Genomic DNA, 22,948 nt, shown 5'->3' with positions numbered 1-22,948 from the left:
TAAATTCTCTTACTTATCTGATAAATGGAATGTATAAATTTCTCTGGTTCCTTCTCTGTTTATCCATCATCTTGTGCTGTAATTATTTTTTTGCAGCTAGTAGAAGGAATACAATGGATCAGAAATGAGAGATTATCCATGAATTATGGATTGATTATGGATGGCAATCAAAACAAAATAATGTGTCGAGGGTATCTAGGGGTCGTTATAGCGTCCTGTGGCAACATTCGTGGTGGAACTTTACCACGTGCCGGGTGCGGCTTAAAGCCCAACAACTTCATTTGATCTCTGAGGGCCATACAGTTCTGAGTTCTCTTATTTCTCCTCTCTGCCCTGTGGAGTGCAACAATGTTGCTGCTGCTGCTGCTGCTGTGGGTCTCCGTGGTGCTGCTGGTGTGGTGGTGCGATTTATATCGCTGGACTTAAATGTCATTACCAGCTAAATGCCTTTAAATAGCCCACATCCATATCCACTGACCAGTTGGCGCCAGTCAAAAGTGCCATGCGGCCCACCCGTCGAGCAGGCCGTCGAGGCTCAAGCGGCAGCCGGATCGGGTTCGGATTCGGATTCGGTACTCAATTGTGGCCCAGAGCCATGAGCCCGGGCAGACGCATTTATCATCCCGACCCGTGACGCGCCTGTCGCCTTCAATTACACGCAAATTATTTTGCGCTCAGCGAGCGGCACCTGTGGTCGGGGCTGGCAGTTTGCCTGCAACTTTTAGGGTGTTGGGTGGGGGGAATGGGATGCAGCGTCTGCCAGGAGGAGTGATCAATCTGCCTTGCGTCAAACGGTGGCTAACTGATGGCAGTGATGCTCCAGTTCAAACGGCATCCCAGGCAGCGATTAAAATTGATTGATCAATGCTCTAATACTCCTCCTAATACACGTACAGAACACGCACCAAACGATTTATCAGAAGTGGACAACCAACTGGCAAGGTGTTATCTTCATCTGCGATCCCAGTTCTTAGAGCTAGAGATACTTAGATGGAGAGATGGAGTTCTGGACAGCTGAACAGTGAAAAATGCAGGAAGAGTAGCAACAAAAATCACCAGAATGCAGAATGCTTTAATAGAGGCAAAAGAAATTCCCTAACCGCTCTTACAGTATGCCCAAAAGGTGTTCTGGCAGATTTTAACTAAAGATTAGAAAATATTTTCCCTTTTATGGCTATTATGATTATTTAATTCCAATGAGAGCATCTAATCATAGAAAAAATCCATTCTGTTGCCCATTGAAAATCATAAAGAACTAAAGGACACCTGTCTCTGGGTAGCAAAACTATTCTTTACCATTCGTTTTCGTACTTATATCGCATTCATTCATTCATTGGGGAATCGTTTCTCTTAATTGTCCACTAAAATATGCGCCAGGGGCTGGGGCTGGGGCTGGGTCTGGGTCTGGGGCCGCACCGCGCCGCTGGCCGAATGCTCTTGAGTCGAGAGCTATGCAAATACTTGACGTTGGCCTCGAGTGCCCGACGGACTGCAGTCTCCCCCACTCTCCCTGCTCCCTCTTCTCTAATTAAACAATACAAATGCGGATTCAAAGTAGAATTCGGCGGGCCGTTGGTAGACAAAGACACAAATTCCGAACTGCATAGCTGAGGCGGCAAGTTTTCGGGATTGGAATTCGGGTAACTTGGGTGCTGCTTCGTCAACAATTTTGTAATTACTTTGGAGTGAGTCGCATGCAAATGCAGGAGTAGCTGCAGCAGCAGAAGGAGGGAGGAGGATTAGCGCCTGGAATTTTATAATTAATCGGCAATGTTTTCCCACACGTAACTTTATTCACAACCAGCCATCCCTAACATCTATGAACTCGTCCCGCTCCTCGTCAAAGTCCGCCGCCAAGGCATCCAAGGCATCCTCCGGTTCGTCGTGGCGCGAGTAATGATTGAAAATCATGTCCCGATGCGCTGGCATCACCTTGCCGCTCTCGCAGCCGTGCATATCCTCGTACGTGATTTCGCCATGACCCATGCCTCCCATCCCACCGCCGCCGCCGCCGCCGCCCATGTCAAAGCTGCCATAACCACCGCCACTGCCACCGCCGATGATTCCTCCTCCCTTTCCGTGTGTGGAGTAGCCGAGCACTTTGTAGACGGTTTGCTTGATCCCTCCGCCCCCGCCACCGCCACCGTGGGAACCATGATGCGCCTTGTACACCGTGTGGGTGTGATGGTGGGTCTTCACCTTGACGGGCACATGGATGATGAGGCGGCGGTGAGCGATGCGGCGTGCCTCCAGCCCTGTGGCCGCCAGCAGCAGCATCAGAGCCAAGATATTTCCGGTTAACGGAGGTCGCTGCGGTCTTAGCTGTTCAGAAAGGTAGACAAATGCAAACAAAGAGAGCAGCTTTAAGAGAGAAATGCACTCAGAGCGGAGCCACGCAGCTGTAGCACCTGCCGTTATGAGTACAGTGAAGGGTCAACTGAAGTTGGTTCGGTTCCATGGTAATCCCACTGCATAAATAACGAATTTCGCTTGAAATTTGACTCACTTTGGTCATTCAGTATTTGTTTAGTGGGTCCTTTGGTTAGTCCTTTAATTAATCCAGCAAGCTTATCCCACTCTCTGACCACCGATTGGCGCGCGTTCGCTTTTTACACTGTGTGGCCCGTCGGGGATCCATGGGGCTTTTATATGAAGCGCGCATGTAATCAGGTTCAGTGCACCATGGCCGCGGCATGTGGCGTACTTTGCGGTCTCCCATCCATCCAACCATCCATCCATCCATCCATCATTATCATCACCGTCGGGCAGTAGCAGCAGGAGTGTCGATTGCATTTCCATGCAGCTTCCATGGGCCGCCAACATTTGCATGTGCACCACATTACAGCAGCAGCAGCAGCAGCAGCACAGTCGCGTCCCGAGTTACGTGTGTTTAATTATTGGCTTACATGAGGTGGCAGGGGGGGTGGGCGCCGGCTAATGCTGCTGCTGCTCATTCGTGCGCTCCGAAAAAGCCGGCAAAAACAATTTTCGCCACAGCTTCTGCTCTGCATCAGTGTCGTACACCCTAAACGGAAGCCACAATTGGTGACTGGCGCTGTAAGCCTATATGGTAATGGTAATGCTCGGCGCTGGAATCTCACATACCAAACATTGCAATCCAATCCAATCCGATTCGAACCGTTTCGATCCACCCTCCACCAATTCACTTTGTTCAACATTTTATGCAATGCCGCGAAATGCGGAAAAGACATAGATTCGAGCTCGTCTTTGCCTTTGCCTTTGTTTACCACTTAACCATGATTACTAACGTAATTAGCTGGCAAGCATGTGAGAGCATGTGTGCACTTCGCGGGGGGGGGGGGCATATCTCTACATGTGTATGTGTGTGTATTAAAAAGTATATTGCGTATTAACATATGCATTTCATTGCGCTGCGATCGATTACATTTGCATTATTATGTTGGACAAGCGTTCACCTACTTCGAAAGGGTTGCTAAATGGATGAACATGGCTGTTAAGTGAGTGTGATAGCAGCTGTCAACGTAATATGGGGACAGCAGTGTGATATACCTCTGATCTCTCTCTCTCTCTCTCTCTTGTAACGATATCCTATGGGAGAGAGCTGTTCTGTTATCTTTACGAGAGAGTGTGATGCAGGATAAACTGCAGATGGAGAGCAGCACAGTTAAGTGCAAAAGTGTTGTGTGCCTAGGTTATGATCTTTGTTAATTTGTTTGTTTCAACTTAATATCCAAGCCAATCAAATAATCCCCCAGGATAACTAGCTACACTTCGCATGCCATAACCCCATTATATGAATTTAATAACGCCCACACAATGTGCAGTCGTAAAAACTACGAGCAAACTTACGAAACATACTGTATCTGGATTCGGATCTGCAGAAGATAGCCCCAGAATGGGCCTTCGGAAGTTTATCCTTTTTTACCACCACTCCGGCTGGACAGATAAACTGCAGTAATAAGTAAACTCCGAAATGCGTTGTGGAAAACGTGCGCCATGAATCCCATAACTTTATGGCAATGGGCCACACACTCTAATTGTGCCAGCACAAGACAGATAAAGAGAGAGAGAGAGAGAGAGAGAGAGAGACAGTGCGGGTGTCGGCCTAGACCTGTACAACAGTAAGAGCGTTGTGCCCTTTACTCTTTCCCCTCCCACGCTTCGACGGCTGCTGCTGCTGCTGATTCTTCTTCCTCCTCTATGTAAGGTTTACCCTGGGTGTAGTAATAATTTTGATCAACTTTTATAAGCGGCATCGTCATCAACGTGTGCGAAGAGTGTCGCGGGGGGGTGTGGGAACTCCAACAGCTGCATGAGCCCCTGACTTGTTGTTGTTTTAGTTGTTATGCCTAGCCATAAACTGCATGCGAAATTACCAAAAGAGAACACACACCCACACACACACACACACACACACACATACTACTACTCTCTAATATTCAAGGGGAGATACAGTCAAGGGCACAAAAAGTTGCCTCATTTACAGCAATCTGGTTGAGTAGGATTCATGGTGGGAATGGTTGGTGTAGGTTACCGGGATTCAGGGCAGAGGATGCTGCTAATAAAATGAGGCGCCCCGAAACATAGTCGAGGCGCTAACAAGCCGCAGCGGACAGGACCAGAACCAGAACCAGGGGACGGACATGGATAGAACCGTGCTCCGGAAAGCCCAATGCCCGGCAGTGGAACTACGAGTAACCCAACGCAAGCCAAGTCGTAAATCCTGCCTCCTCTGCGCAGCTATTGCCAAAACACCATGACCCGCCATTCCCAACCGGATGCCACCTCCACCCCACCCCACCCCACTAGCCTGTGCACTATTCCCGAACCCGTATCCGGGGCTAAGCAAACTCGTAAATTTGAGGAAATTACAACATGAAAGTCCTGCCTGGCAGAGCGCGACTCTAAATTAAATAAAAATACGCTGGGATGAGACTGTGGAAATGGGTAGAGAATGGCATCGAATGGGAGAGGGGTGGAAGAGGGCCAGGCACAAGGGCTCTGGCTGGTCAAAACTTTGTGCACCTGTTGGCCAAACTCTATGCATGTGGCAGGAGTGGCAGCTGGAGCAGGACGAGGCACAGCAATCCCCAAAACCCGGCGTTAATTAAAGCTGCAACATAAGCTCCCACAGGACGCGCTGATCCGAGGGCGCGCGCCGCGTGTGTGTGTTTGGGGAGGGAAACATGGGTCGGGGGGCACTTGGGAGTGCGCGAGGCGCAGATTTGTGTGGCGAAAGCAAAACTTTTGCCAACCGCTCGAGATTTATGTCAAACTAAAGCACTTGATGGCAGAATAGTTGGCATTTAATGGCTGCATTATTGGAGTTTGTTTGGAAAGTGCCGTAACTAATGGGTCACGGCTCTATGCGCTTGACGGAGACCAAATTCGGCTTGGGAATGGGTTTTAGGAGTGGGCTTTAATGCGAACAAATTGCCATTTATCACAAGGGAAGGAGGATAAATGTGCCTTCTGCTGCACACAGGTGAGGAGAGTTCAGGTGTCTGTAGACACCTTCGATTATGCGACCAAGACAATCGCTGATCCCAGGCCAGAGATGAAAGTTTCAGGGAATTTGGATGGAGTGGATCAAGCGATTGCTATATTCGGAATCCCTTTGTTATTGGGATTATATCTGAATACTCTGAAGGCATCTCTGCTTCAAAATGAACCTTCTACCGCATTTCGTTTCGTGCGTCTTAGCCTCGCTCTTCTCGCTTTGCCTCTGACTTTGACTCTGGCCTAAAGTCAAATGTTGCGCACATCAAACGGTTGCCCATCAAAGCCACCTGTGCATATCGAAGTAAAACCTACTTCCCACTCCCTCCACAACTACCCGTTTAAACTAACGACGCGGCCCCTGTGCTCCCAATAGAATGGAATGGAGCCCTAAGGAGCAGCTCTTTCAGCTCTCTGGCAGCTCTCGGGCAGCAGCTATGCAAGGCAATAAATTTCGATTACATAATTTGTAAATTGTTATAACCCGGCGATGAAATTACCATGAAATCTTTCACAAAGCATTAAAAAATCTGCCACTTCTGGCTGGCGGTGGATTCTGTTCTGTTCGGTTTGGTTCTACTCGGTTCTCTTCTGTTCATAAACTTTTATGGTGTTTGACTGCGCAGCATCTGACAAAAACAATGAGCGCTTTTTTGGGGGCGTTCAGCATGTTAGCCATGAAACGAGGCCTCCTCCGTTTGGGGCCTACATTTGGGCGGAGGCCTTGCACTTCCTGCTTGGATGCTTGGATGCCTGGGTGGCCGGTTACGCATCAGTGAGCGCAATTTCATAGATGATTTCTGTAAGGCTGCGATTAGTTTTTATGCCCCAGCTCCTCCATTTGAATCTGAATCTGAAGGGAGGGGAGCTCTGGAGGGGCACAACCAGCCTTGAGATATGCAAGAGTATCCGTAGCCTTCTTCCTCTTTAATTAATGGCAAATTGAAAGAGAATCGTTTATCCAGCACTTGTTATCAGCCCGAGAGCTGAGAGCCGAGAGGCCGAGATTCTCTTGGAGGCTCTTGGTCTGTGTCGCGGCCATGGGCCATAAATCAACAGCCAATTACAATAAAAATTTATCATGCACAATAAAAGCGTGGCAGGGCAGGGCATGGCATGGTAGAGGAGCGCAAAAAATGACGCAGAAATAATTTGCATGGCGCATTTTTCACATTTCTCAGCAAAGGAATTTATAACAATGTCCCCAAAGGGACACCACCCACCCGATAGAAGCTCCTACCCTTCGTTTTTGGCGCAAAGAAAGAAATTTTAATAAAGCATGCGGGCGGCGGCATATCAAAGGGAGACAAAGAACCCCGAAAGCGAAACCAAAACCGAACCCGAACCCAAACCCAAACCCCGACTCTTGCTACGATTCCTGTTGTTCCTGCAACGACTTCTGTTCGTGGTCTTCGCTCCCCTCTCGTTTGTGGATCTGCGATTTGCTTTTGAGCAACCGCTGGATGACACTCGAAGACATATTTGCTGGAGAGGCCAAAGTGCACTTGCGCTCCATCTGCGGTGCTCCTTAAGCGCGGTGTTCAGTTCATCAACATCTTGGCCAGCAAATCAAAGTGCGTTGCGCGTATTTCCCTTTTCCGGCCATGTTGGCGTAGGTCCGGATTTGGCAACGGTTTTGGGGTTTGTGGTTCGGGGTTCGCGGTTCAGGGTTTGGAGTTCAAGGTTCGGTTCTTCCGTTGAGATACTCTCTCCCCCTTTTCTTTCTCTGGCATTCGCGTATTTCAATTTACATTCCGCCCCCAGGACTTATTGCTTTTTTTGCTTTGATGTTTCCCCCCCGTACTTTCCCCTGCCAGCAGCTCTTGGGTTTTTATGGAGCTCTATTTTGGGGGCCCATGTCCTTTGCCGCTTATCTTGACGCCAGTACAGGACGGGGCGGCATTTGTCTTTTGTTAACTCGATTTCGCCTTGGCCTGTGCTAGGCAGCAGCACAAGCAGAAGTCCAGCCACTTGGCCATATGTTGGAGTGGCTGGAAGTGCTCCAAGTTGGTCAATGAGCCATAAATACGCCCTTGGACAACAATTGTTGGACTGTCCTTCGCCATGCTCTCCCTGCTACCAGTCTGAGAGATAAGAATCCTTCAAAGAAAGTTGTCTCTGGCTCTCAGTTTTCCCTATGAAATGTAAAAGCAGTGGCCTTAATGGGGAACTTATGGAACCAAAAAGTTTTAGAAGCTGACTTTAGAAATGAATGCTGCGAACGAACATAATCGGAGCGTTAGCTGCACTATAAATTGGCACAAACTTCATAAATTCTGTGCAGCATAAATCACACAAAATTAATATCCTGTGACCGCTGTTGCTCGATGAAACCAACTTTCGATTCCTTGCCACTTGTCAATGCCACACCTTTGCCCCCAACTTGCCACGTGGGTCGTCCAACCACAACATTTAAATTTATTGAGGCCATAAAATGATATTTTTGTGTTGGCTATGGGGCTATGTGAGCAAACGATGCTACAAATGGGCTCATAAATATTTAAAACCGCTTAAAACACACGCACCAAAGCCGAAACGAAACGAACCGAACTGAACACCAAAAGCCGAAAAGCTAACAAACGTTTAATTTTATTGCCATGGCCAGAAAGCGCAACCCCCCCCATCCACACAGACACCAAGACACCATGCTCAGACACAGACACAGATACAGATACCAGAAAGGGCTGCTCTGCTCCTTGAGGCCCGGCCCAGTCATGAGCATAAAAAAAGTTAATTCATTTTTGATCGCGTTCGGGAATCGCACCTATTGAAATCTTTGAAATGTCTTGACCACCCAAAGCCGAACAGGGCATTAAAAAGTCATAAAAATAGGCTTAATAGACCCCACATCACTCGACACTCGACACACGCACAGTCGATACTCCAGACTTACACTCCATGGCCATCCCAGAGGCCCAACGCACCACCACCAGATTCCCTGGCTAATTGAAAAGCTAAAAAACTGAAATTTGTGTAAATTATTTGTGTCATAAATTTAACCATTTGATGGGCCAGTGCCAGTTCCAGTGCCAGTGTCAGTGGTTGGTTGCAGTGGCAAGGCATGTGTTGGCACCTGGTGAAGCTCCTCCTCTACCTTCAGTTCCCACTCCAATCTTCGACTTGTCAACAAGGATTGGGAGTCACTGCCTTGGACACTGTGGGGGCAGCCCTGACAGTCGTCGAAGTTTATGCTGGATTTTATGGTTTCTGGCGGGACAGAGTCGTCGGATTGGCTTGGTGCGCCGAGGCGCATACTGGGGTCCCCAGCGATGGTCATTAACGTTTTGATGATCCTCCAGAAGCATTTTAATTTGTTTTGGCACCTCAGCAAGGCCCCCAACTTCGATTCGAAGTTCAATTTTAATTAAATCTCAACGAAATCAGAGTTTTATTTATTTGTCTGCCTGCCTGCCTGTCCATGGCGTTTTGTTAACCCATTAGCAGACAGTAGGCAGGCTGGCAGGCAGGCAGGCAGCAGTAGCGTCTGAGCAGCAGCATATGGTTGCCATAGCCATGGCTATAGCCGTTTTACAGTTGTTTGGCCTAAAGCAAAGCAAAGAGATAGACAGAGATCAAGTGAAAGAGAGAGGGAGGGCGGCGAGGGGGAGAGCTGTATGTCTGTGGCGCTGCCATGTTTAGTGGCAATTAAAATGTTTTTATCTTATTAGTGCGTCTTATCTGCTGCTGCCATTTAAGATATATATGCGAGGGACGTGCGCGAAACGCCGTCCAAAAACAGTTATCGATTGTGCGGCATGCAGCATCCACGAGTAGTATGTTGCAGCCACAGCAAGCCAAGCCAAGCCAAGCAAGAAAGAAAGAGCAGAGCAGAGCGAATGAACAGAGCAGAGTGATGGAAGCAAAGGGAGGGGATCATCCTGCAGATCGAGCTTCCCACACTGAGAGCCATTTTCCGGTTAACTTTTCACTTAATCGCAGAATTATCTCGGAATTTATCGATATCAGAGCAAGGAAACTGAAGAGAGAGAGAGAGAGAGAGAGAGAGAGCGTATAATATAAGAGTGGGAGCAAGGAAAGAGTTCCCTGCAGTGGAAAATCAACGTTGTAACGCTGAGAATAAGCATTTTCTACTCTATTTTCTGAATTAGCATCCGTCCAATCGTGTGATACTTTCTGTTTCTATGCAAACTAGACCCTCACTGCCTTCCCTTTTCTGAAGTTCCGATCACTAACGCAAGATCCTTTGCTGCTCATGCAGTTTGAGACCTTCTTTGCATGTCGTTCTGTGATGAGATGGGCTGTGGGGGCTCTCTTGACGCTCGTCATGTGGCACTTAATCACATGCAACTCCAATCAATTCCGCACGCCTTTTAAGCCAGTGGGGCACACACACAAGTCAAACAAAGTGATTTGCACGCTTCGACATTTCTCGATTGAATTATTATCACCAAAGTCGCATTGGGGGTCTCAGGCCTGAACTGGTGTCCAGGGGCCAGAGACAGAGACGGAGACAGAGCAAGCGTCCAAGCGTCCAGTGTCGAGTCAGCGAGTGACAGCTGTCGCTTTGACTGGTCCCCGATCCCCGGTCCCTTACATGGGCCGGCCACAATGCCCCAGTGGCCACTGGCCAGCCATGTTCATGTTGCAGCCAAACGACAGACCAACCGACCCACCATATTTGCAACGGGCGGACCAACAAGTTGCAAAACAAATTTGTCAGAGTTTTATCCATTTTTGGGCAGGCGTTGCAACTTTGGATTTGTGATTTGTGCAATGGGCTGCAATCGTTGTTGCTGCAGTTGTCGCTGGAGTCGCTGGTTCCGGCGCAATGTTGCCATTAGCTAATTTGGCAGCCGTCTGCGTTTAATTAGAGGGCAGCCACAGAGCAGCACAGATGGAGCGTTGCAACTGCAAAACACTTTCGTTTTCGTTTTTGCCTGCCGCCCAGCCGCACCACTGTGCCACGCCCACGATATGTAGCCATAGGTTCCCGCATGCCCATCCCCCCTCTGCCTGCCAGAGATCATGTCTCACGTAGAGGCCATTAAAGGCCACAGCATCACGATCGAGTTGAAGCTGAAGCTGAAGCTAAAGCTGGAGCTGTGCCTGTGCCCTGGAGTAGGAGTCGACGGAGTGAATGACTTTGAGCCGGCCTGTCGTCACACCCCCATGTAATCCTCGCACGATCTCTGCGCTTGAACCTTTTTGATTAGGCCCGTGGTGGCGGTAGGGGAGAGGGACAGGGACCAAGAACTGGTCAACTGACTGACAGACCCCTCAGCTCCAGCACTCTGCCACTCTACCACCCGTTCCACAGTTCCGTTGTGGCGTTGTCGTTAAAGACGCTGCATCGCTGCTGCTGCTGCTGGGCCCGTAGATTTTGCCTTGTTTCCAGGGCTCAGGGCCTTGTCCTTTCTGCGCTTCATCACGCCTTAGTTATGGATATGGGTGTGTACTCTATCCCATGGAAGGGGTTGCACCACTTTGTTGAAGTTTCTCCAGATCCCAGAGGAGTATTCGCAACATTTCTGATCATAGAATGGGTCAAACTTGCATGTTTTTATTTGTATGATGCACTCCTCGTTGGTGGCTGAAGTAGTGCGAGGAAATGTTCCACAATGTCTGCTTTTGGGTGTGCAAATGGGGACCCTTGTGGGACACATACCACCTCCAGTGGCATTTCTTTAATATTTACTACATTCCCCCGTACATCATAATTATTAATTGGCCTTCCACTTTGTCCATGTTTTAATTTGTGACAATTTGCTGGTCTTTGAATTCCATTTGTAATTTCTCTGGCCATAATTTGTGATACGATTTGTTGGTGTGGTGTGTGAGATAAATTGAAGAGCAGTCCATATATGGATAGGGTGTACGCTAGTCTCTAAAACGACACGAGTATCCTGTCCTCCGATTGGAGGTTTTCTCTTTTCATTGAACGTTGTGCGAATGGGCCGAAACCGAAACCGAAGCAGAGCCATGCAGAGTGAGCAGGGAGAGCAGTGAGGGAATGGAATGGAAGGATGGGGAATCGCTGGTGCTGGTGCTGCTCCAATCCAATATTTGGTATTTTTGAAATACCGTCACGTTTCCACATTTTACTACTCACTTGTGGCACGTTGTTGCCATTGAGCATATCAGTTTGGAATTTTATTGGCCACGCTTCTTCCTGCACCGTCCTCTTGGCCTTCTTGGCCGCCTCCTCGTACTCCTCCTACTCCTCCTCCTCTCCTATACAGCTTCGTCTGCTTGGCCATTTGGGAGAGTCTCTCGCTGATCTTGGCCTTGATAGCCAGGCGGCCACAAACTATTGGCCGAGTCAGCAAGCGGCTTCCATGCCACTCTCCCGCCGGCTCCTGACATTTATATTGGCAAATATTTTAAATATTCCCTTCCCCTTCCCCTTCCATGCTCCACTGTTGTCTCCTTTGCTCTTCTCTGCTCTGTTCTCTGCTCTCCCGTGTGGGTGTTGTCCTCCTATGCCGCCGCTTCAGGTGTCGTCGTTATCGCCTCTCAATGGTCTTTATGACTGGCATGAGATGTGGGAAGAGCTGAACGTACGGACAGAGCACATCATTGTTTTTTTTTTTTTTTGTGACTCGAAAGAATCTTTAATATAATTGGAATTTTTATTGTCATGTGAAGTCTTGAGAGAAGGAGGAGCAGCAGCAGAGCCAAGCAGTGCAGGAGGATTGTGAGGAGAGACAACAGCAAGTGGTGGCTGCTTGGGGGCTCTCCGGATCACTCTCAATCTGTGGCGAGTGTCCATTCAACCCTTTTGGGGATAGAACTATGGGAAACAGGGGTCTAGAACTTACAAAAATAAAGGGTAAATAAAGTTTTGAGGGGTTGAAAATTACGTTGAGCTATCCCAAAACTAATTTCCATTCATCTTTTGCCCCCACAGTTGCCACACCACCGCCGACCTACCGCCCGAATGGCGGTGATCCAACCGCCACGGATGCCCCGCCAGGGGATGGACATGGACACCCACTGGGCTATGAGGATGCCGTCACTGTAGAGCTGCAGGCGCAGGAGAACGACTACGTTTTGGAAGAGTCCAGCCGTCGAGTGCACTGCACGCCGCCGCCATTCTACTGCCCCCTGCCGCTGACACCACCGCCCAGCTACACAGAGAGGCAGGGAACGGTAGCAGGAGCAAGGTCAGGTCCGCCGCAGCTGGCGGATAATGCAGCGACGCCCGCGCGAGCAACAGCCAGCAGCAGCGAAGCAGCAGCGCGACAGCAGCAGGCAAGACGTCGCCGACGACTGCGGGAATTGCAGCAGCAGCAGCAGGAACTACGATTCGCATCTAGTACCGACAGCTCCAGCAGCAGCGGATCCAGCATCAGCGACTGCGAGTTGGGCAGCGGCGGCAGCGCAGTTAGGCGCCAGCGTCGACGCAGACGCAGACGCAGCCGCGGACTGAGGGGTAAGCAGTAGAGAAAACCAAAAGGAGGCCTGCAGTTTCGTCTAACAATTACTCATCTTTCGAAAAACCCTGCAGATGCCTATTGTCCGGACCTGTTGCACGCCTGCGCCCTGATTCTCCAGCAGCCCGGAAGCAGCGACAGTTCAGTGGGAAACTTCACGGCCACGCCCCCACCGCCAACGCCAGCAGTAGCCCACGGGCGGGCAGAGGGCGAGGAGGAGGAGGAGGAGGGACTGGAGTACAGCTCGGACTATGTGGAGATCGACGAGCTGCTGCCACTAGTCGCTGCTGCCGTAGGGCCGAGAGCCAAGAGCACACCCCAACTGCAGCATGCTGTAGGGCTAGGGCTCGACGACGACGCGATGGGTCAGAATCTGAGCCTGCGACGACCTCGAATCTCACTCACCTGGGTGCTCCGGGAGCAGCAACAGCCGCAGCCGGCGGCGCCGGAGCAGACCCAGAACCAGGACTCCAACGAGGTCAAGTCCTCGGATCTGGGTGGCGACCACAAGGAGAACGAACTGCAGCACACATCCATCAGCATTGGAAATGGTGGTGGGCAAACGAGAACGGAGCCAGTGCCCACACAGCTGGATGTCAGCGTCAGCAAGAAGCGGTACCGAGTCAAGCAGCTGCCGGGCGGCACGGAGCCCCTCAATGGGTACGCCACCACGCCCACGGGTCACCAGGCGCCGGGCAACGGCCATCTGGGCCAGCAGAAGTTCTTCAGCAACCAGAATCTGCTGGACTACAAGGAAAGGGCGGTACCACGGAGCCAGAGCCATGCGCAGGCCGGAGCTCCGGTGGCCGCCGCCTCCACCAAAGAGCTGCTCTTCGTGTGCACGCCCCAGCGGGCGCCCAAGAGCGATGCGCACAGCGAGGCCCTGATACTGGCCCGGAAGCGGAACGAGATCCGTAAGAAGCTGGCCAGCCGGCTGCAGCAGGCGCGTTCCATGGGAGTAGGCGCCGCCGCCTCCACCAACGCGGGAGAGTCGTGCAACGGCCAGGCGAGAGCCTCGACAGTCACGACAGCCGACTCGCTGAAGTGCACCTACTCGGAGCCCAGCCTGGTGGCAGCCTCGGAAGTGGGTTGCGGGGTGCCGGGAGGAGCGGCCCCTCAGCAGCAGCGACGGCATCGCCATCGCAAGCGCAGGGACCGGAATCGGGTACAGCGCTTCGGCTATGAGATCCACAACGTGGACGAGTTCCTGTCGCGCTGCTCGCTGGCCACGCCGGGCAACATACCCGTAGTCCTGGCCACGGCCAGCACCCTTTACCAGACGCGTCCGGGTGGCTATCAGCTGGAGATTCCCCTGCCGCTGGGCATGGTCGTGAATGCCGTCTTCAAGAACCAGAACTGGCTGTACGTGCAGACGCCGCACGCGGAGGAGGGCTACGTCGGCTATGCCTGCTGCCTGCCGCTGGGAATCCTCCCGCAGGCGGCTCGAAGCGGCTCCCGGCACACGCCATGCTGGGAATCCAACGCAGACGTCTTTCCCCGTCCCTGCGGCAACATGACCGACTCGGAGAAGGAGATTCGTATGCGCGGCGGCACTCGCTCCGATGGCGCCCGCACTCCACGCAGCTCCAAACCCGTCGCCGAGGTGCTGCCCCTGAGCATCAATAACAACAACAACAACAATAATAGCATTAGCCAACATCAGGTGACCAAGGGGGGCAGCACGACCAGCTCTCTGTACGGGGAGCAGCATGTGGACAAGCTGTATCTGCGAGCCGCCTCCCAGCCAAAGCTCGTGGAGAAGGCCTACGCCCAGCTGCGCTCCACTAAGCAGGTGGGTCTGGCCTCCGGCTCAGCATCGGTACGGAGCGGAGCCTCCAACGATGAGTACGTCACGCTGCAGCAACAGCAGCAGCAGCAGCAGAAGAGCACCAAGAAGCAGCCCCATCTGCATGTGTCCCAGTCCCAGTCTCAGTCCCTGGCAACGCGACGCGTCTCGAACGTCTCGTACATCACCAATGGCCACAACGGACAGCATCTGCATCCAAAGACCCTTCCCCAGCAGCCCCAGCAGCCACATCATCAGCCAGCGGTGGCCACAGCACTGAGCGTGCTACGAAAGCAGCAGCACAACGGGCTACGTCAAACTCTAGTCGCCATCAACTCGGACTACGTCACGGAGAGCATTGCGGTGCACAAGGGGGATATTGTGACGCTGTGCGAGTGTCGCGAGTCAAAGGATCAGCGCCAGTGGTTCTACGTGAAGACGCGCGACGGTCGCGAGGGCTTCATACCGGCCGAGGTGGCCGGCCATGGCTACCTGTAGACCTGTAGACCAACCCCCATAGACCTTAGTCCATACCCAACCCACCTGGCAGCTCCCCCCAAAACAAGTCAAGCTCTACGCGTGTAACTCAATTAGCATTATACCCACCATATCCAACGTAAGAACATTAATCCACTCCATTCGCGCTCCTTAGTACGCTTCTAGTTTGTACGAATATCTTGTATGTGAATCGGCAGTTGTATATGGTATTGTATATGTATGTTCGTGTGTATCCAGTGGATTCGATGCGTCGTATCCACGAGTATCTCTAGCTAACCTAACGAGTAGTCTATGTAATAGAAAACTTGCTAAACGAAAATCAAAGACGAGAGCGCAGAAGGAAACTATTTATATGATTATTGTACTTGATGCTTCTACTAAATAACATTAACTGATATTTAAATATATTAATTACAAAATCGTACGACTTACGGTTTTTATTTCAATGGAGTGCGAAAGTTCAAATAAATGCGCCAAACAATACATAGGCCAGACTTCATTTCACACTGGCGCCTCCAGTCGGCGAGTGGCAAAAGTAGCAGCGCCAGCTTCATGTAAGCCAGCTTTTGTCAGACATCAATAAAATACACGATGTCTTTTCCCATCGATAGTTCCGTTTTCCTTAGTTTTTAATTGTTTTTCAATAAAGTCGTTAAGCATGCCGGTGTTTTTGTTGTTTGGATGCTTTGCCTGTTCTTGCCACCTGTGGAACGCCTTTTTACCTTGTGGGAAATCTGCCGTTTAAAAATTGTTCTTACTGGAAATTCTCATGTTTCCCAATTGTGGACAAACGATATTAGAATTCATAAATTGCAGCTCATTTTTGCGTTGAAAAACATCAGTGTGACCGCGGATTTATTGATCAAATATACCGCCTGACCCTCAGAAATATACCGAAATATTTTCAAAATATACCGTAAACATACCGAGGAAAAAACCCAATCAATCATATTCCTCCACTTTGATATTCGGCTTAATATTACTGGCGAGATAACACTCTTAGCACTGAACATATAATTTTATCAGAAATAAGAATCAATCATCTAAAAGGTTGTCAAGTTTTAAGGACTCTTATTTCTTTCGTTTTAATGCTTTTTAATAAATTTGTGAAAGCCTGTGGTTTTGTTTTTTTGGTCCCCAGTGCTGCAAAACGAACAATGGAACTATCGATGAGAAACATACCTATCGAGTGTAATGGTGATGTCTGACATAAGCTCGCCGCCATGCAACTTTGTATCGATTAAGTTCAAACAAAAAGGCGCCAGGTAGTCGCCCGATCCGAGTAAAGTATGTGGCCCTTCGGTGGTATGGCCGGCGACCTGAAATGTAAGATGTACAAATAATTTTTTAATATAAATTTTTGGCTAATCGGAGAATGAATAAGAATCTTAGAATTTTGCCAAGCTACGACTGCGGCTGCTAAACGTTTTCAACAACAACATATATGAGATCAAGGCAAATCTTTTCACGGGTTCCAGCGAACAAGTGGTGCCCCTCCAGCTGCTCCACTACAGCTCCAACACTGTGAAAGTGGAATTCCTGGCAGTGCCTGTGCCTGGACGAGATCACCGCCTGGCTGAACAAGCGCCCGACCAGCAGTGCCTACTACAGTGGCCCGTAAGCCGCTCGTTCTGCGTTGTCACGCCCATGTAGGAGCAGTGGCTCAGATTTGAGCTGCCAAATGGGAGCGGCAATAAATCAATATCACTAAATGTCAGTGGAGTTTCGTTTGTTCGTTTGTGGGTTCTGACTGACCGACCACTACTGGCCGGCCAGGTTGTGGATGGGGGCAGAGGAAGGGGGCGCACAAGCTTCGTAAATCACAGACAATTGGATGACCATGAGGGGCAAAACTTTTGCTAGCCAAAGTATTTGGCCAACTGTCGTAAAACAATAAAACGGAAGGCGGCCGCAAAGCAACAGAGTGAGCGGAGTGGGGGAGAGCAGAGCAGAGCGGAGATTTTCAAATACTTAACACCACTTAGGCGAACAGTTGGACATTGACAATGGAGAGCATTGGGAATTCCAAGTGCGAGTGGGTGTGGCTGTGGCTGTGGGGGTGTCGGGGAAAGGTGACTTGGCTTTGGTTTTGGATTTGATTGTTGAGCGTAATTTAGCGCAAGAATTTTTATTAAAAATTCTCAATTTGTTTGCAGTAAAAGTTTTTTGTTTGCCCAAGCCCTCGCTCCCTCGTGGTCAGTGGCCCACAATGAATCGATTGATTGATGGACCAAATCAGAGAAGTTTTCACATGCAATGGCAAATAAATAACGATTGGCTGGACAATCACAAAGAGTTATGAATGCAAATCGAACAATTCAACTGCAAGCTTGAAGGCCTCAAAAAAAACTCATTAAAGCTGCTGCCAAATTACGATGCATTTTGTGGGGCTAGATCTCAAATCGATTTATGATCAAAGCAGTGCAAAAAGCAGCGACGCATCGCCACGGTGAAATATGTGTCGTGCCACAGCAGCTTGAACATTTAATGAATGCCAGAAAATGGAACAGAAAAACCCCCCATCCCCATTCCATATTCTGCCCTCTGCCATTCAGGATATTTGCATTCAGATGGCGTCTAGGAATCGCAGCAGTCGTAAGCAAATAAGTAGTACAACTTGCGGGTGGGTGGGTATTCATGGACGCCAGTTCATACCGGCATAGATATGCCAGGCAAGGCATTCCATTCACACTCGACCAGGTGACAAAAGGCAATGGGCACAGAGACAATGGGGCAAGTCGGGGAAGGGGGCAAGGGGGCAAGCCAGAACATGTGCAGTCAATACGGCAATTACAGCAATTACAGCAACACAAAGACGGAAGGATGCTCGGCAGTACGAGTACACAACCATCCCATTTGACTGCTCGACAGCCGTAATAAAAGTTCAACTCAGACAGAAAATATAGAAATTTAACTAGGGAAAACTTAAACTTAACGAATAAAAAAAAAATACCCTATACATATAATATAATTAGATTTTTGGGTTCGAACTGGTTCCCTGTCCCAGAGTTGTCGTCGATGAATCAGGTTTCCGGCCAAAGGTGAATATGAAAGGTGGCCGACAGTTTCCGGCCACCCAGTTTCACGTACGAATTCTCATGAATTTTGTCATCGTCAGTGGAACAGTGGGACAGAGGTACAGCGGTACAGAGGGTCCCTTCAATTAATTTTGAGACAAACTTTGGCCATAGTCGGGCTTTTGTTTGCTCAATTTGATAACCGAAATGGCAGGAGTTCCTGTCCCTATTCCTATGCTGTCCTATGTCCTATGTCCTGTGCTGTCCTGGCCTGGCCCCTGTGTATCTGCCATGGAGTATCTGTGTGTGGCGCTGACAAACTTGTTGCTCCGCTCAAACACAGGCAGCACGTTGCCGGACCCGGACCCGGACCTGGCCCTGGGAGACCCTCTCAAACATTGAACCCTTATCAACATGAAATGACGCGCCGCTGAGGTGTCAAAGACATTCTGGCCATCAATTTTGCTCCCCGCCACCACCCCGGCAGCGTATGCGTGATATTTCCATATATTCGTACAAGGCTGTAAATTGAATTTGATTCGCTGGTTCTGTTTTTTTTTTTATTTCCACTGGAGCTGCAGCACTTTTGAATTCCGCACTTTGTTTAGTTAATTACGTTGCTGGCTAATTGCATTTCTGTGGCTGAAATGTCCGCTAAAATTTGTTAACAAAATATTTGCAGAGAACACACACATTTTTGCACAATTAGTTCGCTCTCTCGGTCATTGTATATTTCTTTATTTGTGTGTGTTTGTGTGTGTGTGTGTATTTGTATCTCTGCATATTTATAATTGCAAACAAAACTCCCAAAAACTGAACGGAACGAGACGCGACAGGACAGGACAGGACAGGACAGGATGCGGTTACGACTGCACTTCACATTAAAAAATTATTGCGGTTCTCTGAATTTTTAATTATCTAAATTTTGTAGTTGCAGTTGCATCCCATGCCCATCCCCAGCTGCAGCTTAAGTCGAAGTCGCATGCAATTGGCAAGTTGTTTAACTAAAAGCAGAAGGGGCTTAATTTATAAACAGGCTTAACCTTAACCAGCTCAAAGCTTACCAAGAAATTTCAGTGCTGTACGATTAGATTTCGCTTCGATTAAGCCGCTGGCGCATTGTCATTAAATTCGTAGCTAAAGGCACGCAACACAACACTTGGATTCAGTCGGCAATGACGCTTATGTAGTTCTAGATCGATCAGCGCCTCATACAATATGTCCAACAACTCTGGCTGCTCCTTCACAATTTCCATCATCTCGCCAATTACCTCGGCCTGCTCTTCAAGTGAGATTCTCGGCATCTTTCTGTGTGTTCAGGTTTTCGTTGTTGTTGCTGTGAACTTTACTGGCAATAGTTTGAGAGTGAGTGAGTGAGTGAGTGAGTGAGTGGCGCTGCTCCTACAAAGTCAGAGCATGCTTCGGGCTCGTGCTTAATGAAAATGCCTGCCCAAAAACGCCACAAAGTATGCAGCAGCAGCAGCATCAGCAGCAGCAGCATCAGCAGCAACAGCAACAACGTTGCCTGCCCCCCGAAGTTATTGCTCCATCAGCATGCACAGACACCTCATATTTGGCCCCAAGGGACGAAAATTCCCTGCTGCTAATGATTTTTAATAGCCAAATTGCATGAGCTGACTGCCACAGGCCCCAGGGCTGCACCAGGTCAAAGCCGCCACAGCTGCCTCCACCTCCAGCCGGAGAGATGCCTCTTAAAAACGTATTTGTGGTGAGGTCCATACATACTCGTACTCGATGCGGTCAATAAAATATGCAAAGTGAAGAGGATGTTTTGGGCTTCGGAGAGTGTCCATCCAGCAAGCCTTAAAAAACAAATTAGTGGCGCTTACTCAACAAGATTGAGTGGCTCTCGTATCGCAGTCATCGTCATCGTGCAGTAGTCACAAATTACCGACTCGACTCTGAGTAGATTCCATCTGGCAATCCCTTGAATGATTGGCACCCCAAATACCACCCCCCCCCTGTGCGCCACTGCTCCTTGATTACGCACTGCATGAATACAAAAAAAAACCCTGAACTTAATTAATGAAAGAGCTACAGGGCTGCCCAGCCCAGCCCAGCCGTGCCCTGCCCTGGGCTGGCCCTGATCTTACATCTATTTTTGTAAGGCATAGATACTCGTACGAGTGTAGAGCTGATGAATATTTATGCGAAGAGAAATGGAAGAAAAATATGCAGCGGAATTGCCAGAGAATAGCCAGAGAATTACCAGGGAATTTCATTCCCACTGCCGATGATGACGTGGCAAATCAACAGCTGAGCATAATTTTTGGTTAATAAAAACGTGTAATAATATGCTGTATGCTGTGTGTGTGTGTGTGTGTGTGTGTGTGTGGCAGACACATGTAGCAACATGTCGGATGAGTGGTAGGGGCGGGAGTGTGGCAATGGTTGGCAGCTGTGGCAAATGAAATTATGTAAATGTGACAGTAGCAGCAGCAGCTACAGCTACAGCAACAGAATAGCGTCAGATGTAACTGCAACTGAATTTTGTATATTTTGTGGGTGTCGCCAGCGGTTGACCCACGTACACAATGCACAACATTTGCGTGGTGTCCTGGCCATGCTCAAACATGGCTTAATGTTGATTAGATGCATTAAACATGCAAAAGCAAAGCCCAAAAACCCGCATGCCACAAAACTGTTGCCTGCATTGCGGGCCACGGGTCACGGGGCAGGGGCACGTGGCTGGGCGAACAATAAACGGCACCATAAAATTCGCATAGATATTCCCATTGCATATGTACATGTGCGGGGCGCAGGGGAAATGAAATTAGCGCAACGTTTTAACTTTTGCGCGGCAATTGAATAACTTTAATTGGTAATAAAGCCCATTGGTACATGGAGCCGGAAATTGCTGCGCCCAAAACACGCACACACACATGCGATAAACGCAGAGCCAATCGGCAGCCAGCTGCTCGCATTTGAAAAGGGAAACTCTTGCCCAGTGGCATTGGCACGGCCGCAAGCTGTTTACGATCCCCTGCAGCATCCAGCAGCCAGCAGCCAGCATCGAGCATCGAGGCCAACTTTAATAGTAAATAAGAACAATAACAAGCGCCGCAGGAGCAGCTGCGAAGCGCCACAAAGTTTCTGCCACACGCAAAAAAAAAAAACGAAGCAGCAGACGAAGAAAAGAAAAAGTTGGAAAACACTTTACTTTGATGACCGACCAAGTCTTTTGCTCTCGACGTGGCGACGCTGTCGCCATGGCTGCCAGTTGCCATTCAAATGGCTCTACCCTTACCCGGGGGCGGCATGGCCACAACTTTTTAATGACTCCTGTCCCAGGCTGAAAGGTGAAAACATTGGGCCCAACCACTGGCTGTCCTCTATTGGCTACAGTTCCTGTTCCTGTTCCTACTGTGCAGGCACAGCCAGAAAACAGAAAGGTGACACGCACATTGCCCCCAAAGGCTGCGAACTACATTTCAGGGGGCAAACTTCACGCTGCTTGGAGTGATTGGTGATTGGTGACCCCTTTCCGAGGTAGATGGGAGCATTTAATTGGTGACCCCGATGTGCATTTATTTATGTGGAGACCATGCATCGTCCCACCATCACCATTATCTAATTATTAATCAATCTGTCAATTATAATAATTATTATTACACACACAGTTTTCCCTTGAAAGAGTATTAAACTGTCAACTTAATACAAAACCTGCCAAGTCATTTTAGAGTCGATGGCTAGGCCAAATCATTATTGATTTCCCGATTGGGTGCCTGGCCAGGCTTATCTGCAAAAAGGGTGAGCACCGAGTGCCACTTGGGGCGCTTTGACAAAAAGTTTCTTTTGTACATATTATTTATGCCCGGTTCCAGCCTGAGGCCTGAGGCCTGTAGCCTGCCACGTCCCAGTTCCCCCCACTCGGTCCCAGTCTGCTTCTGCTTCTGATTCTGGTTTTGTTCCGATGTTGATGTTGTTATTGCTCTTTTATTTTGTAATGGCAGACTTCGTTTCGCTTTTGCTTTAGCTTTGGCTTTGGCCTTTTCTTTATATTTTTTAATTTATGTAACAGCTGTTGCTTCCACGTAAATGTCAAATGCATCAGCTGGCTGGGGGGTGGAGGATGACGGGGGAAAGTCAAAGCCCCAGAACTCATAATGTGTTAAGTTTTCGCTTGTCGAGTGGAGTGGCTCGTGCTCGAGTTGTTGGCAAACAGTCTGCCCCCACAGCCTGCTGCTGCTGCCGCTGATGCCACAGCGCTCCCGAATCAACTTCGCCACTTCAAGTGGCACAGAAAGTTTTGCCCCAAAAGAGGCCAGCAAACTAATTATTTAGTTTCCTTCCGTGCCGTGCCGTGCCGTACCGTGCCATGCCATGCCTTGCCGTTCCATTCCATTTCGTTTTCCGCTTTTGGTAAGAAACCGAACGGCAGGCGGCAAGCGGTAAACGCCAAACGTCAGCCAAATATCAATAAGAACTCCAATCGAGATCTATTTCAATTAACTTGTTAAAAAACTTTTTAATTAACGGCATTGCAGACTCTGAAGCAGCAGCCTGGTAGCGTCACCCAGCCACCCTCCCGCTGCTGGCTAGTTTCCTTTCCTCTTCCTTTTTGGCCGCTTGAATTTATTGCTGCGCCTAATTGGGCAGCAACAACCTACCCATCCAAGGATGGAACGTGGCGCCCAGCGATATGCAAATGTTTATAAATCAAGCAGCGACTGTTGTCCGTGACAAGTGGTCGACTGTTTGGACACTTCAAATAAATAAATAAGCAAACAGCGCCCCGTGTCTGCCCGGCT

General features: G+C 49.3%; 2 protein-coding genes and 1 long non-coding RNA gene across 6 annotated transcripts in view; 1 reads left to right on the top strand and 2 right to left on the bottom strand.

Annotated features, from left to right (window-relative positions):
- Window positions 1-15,583, top strand: part of LOC111070916 — a 49,481-nt gene extending 33,898 nt beyond the window's left edge. For 2 of the 4 annotated variants that reach the window (XR_005968032.1, XR_002607434.2), the window contains exon 8: window positions 12,350-12,377. Coding sequence is in view for 1 of the 4 variants with exons in the window: in XM_022361962.2 (XP_022217654.2) it covers window positions 12,350-12,874; window positions 12,950-15,159 (2,735 nt within the window). In the remaining 3 variants the exon portion in view is untranslated. Of the gene's footprint in view, window positions 1-12,349; window positions 12,875-12,949 lie in introns of those variants that run through there. The other 2 variants (XM_022361962.2, XR_002607433.2) reach the window with 2 other exon arrangements.
- On the bottom strand, window positions 1,732-2,603 carry LOC111070926 (glycine-rich cell wall structural protein 1.8). The gene is made up of 2 exons (XM_022361985.2): window positions 2,507-2,603; window positions 1,732-2,322 (listed from the first exon to the last, which is right to left on the bottom strand). The coding sequence occupies exons 1-2, from the start codon at window positions 2,513-2,515 to the stop codon at window positions 1,795-1,797; spliced, it is 537 nt and encodes a 178-aa protein (XP_022217677.2). The 5' UTR covers window positions 2,516-2,603; the 3' UTR covers window positions 1,732-1,794.
- A 3,349-nt stretch (window positions 15,584-18,932) lies between the features above and the next one.
- LOC111070927 lies at window positions 18,933-19,596 on the bottom strand. The gene is made up of 2 exons (XR_002607435.2): window positions 19,241-19,596; window positions 18,933-19,180 (listed from the first exon to the last, which is right to left on the bottom strand). It is a non-coding gene; the product is annotated as an uncharacterized LOC111070927 (long non-coding RNA).
- Window positions 19,597-22,948: the final 3,352 nt, after the last annotated feature.

This window comes from Drosophila obscura, unplaced genomic scaffold (genome assembly GCF_018151105.1).
Source record: "Drosophila obscura isolate BZ-5 IFL unplaced genomic scaffold, ASM1815110v1 contig_208, whole genome shotgun sequence".
Classification (NCBI taxonomy): domain Eukaryota; kingdom Metazoa; phylum Arthropoda; class Insecta; order Diptera; family Drosophilidae; genus Drosophila; species Drosophila obscura.
Note: the sequence above shows the minus strand (reverse complement) of the source record. Positions and strands in the feature narration are given on the sequence as shown.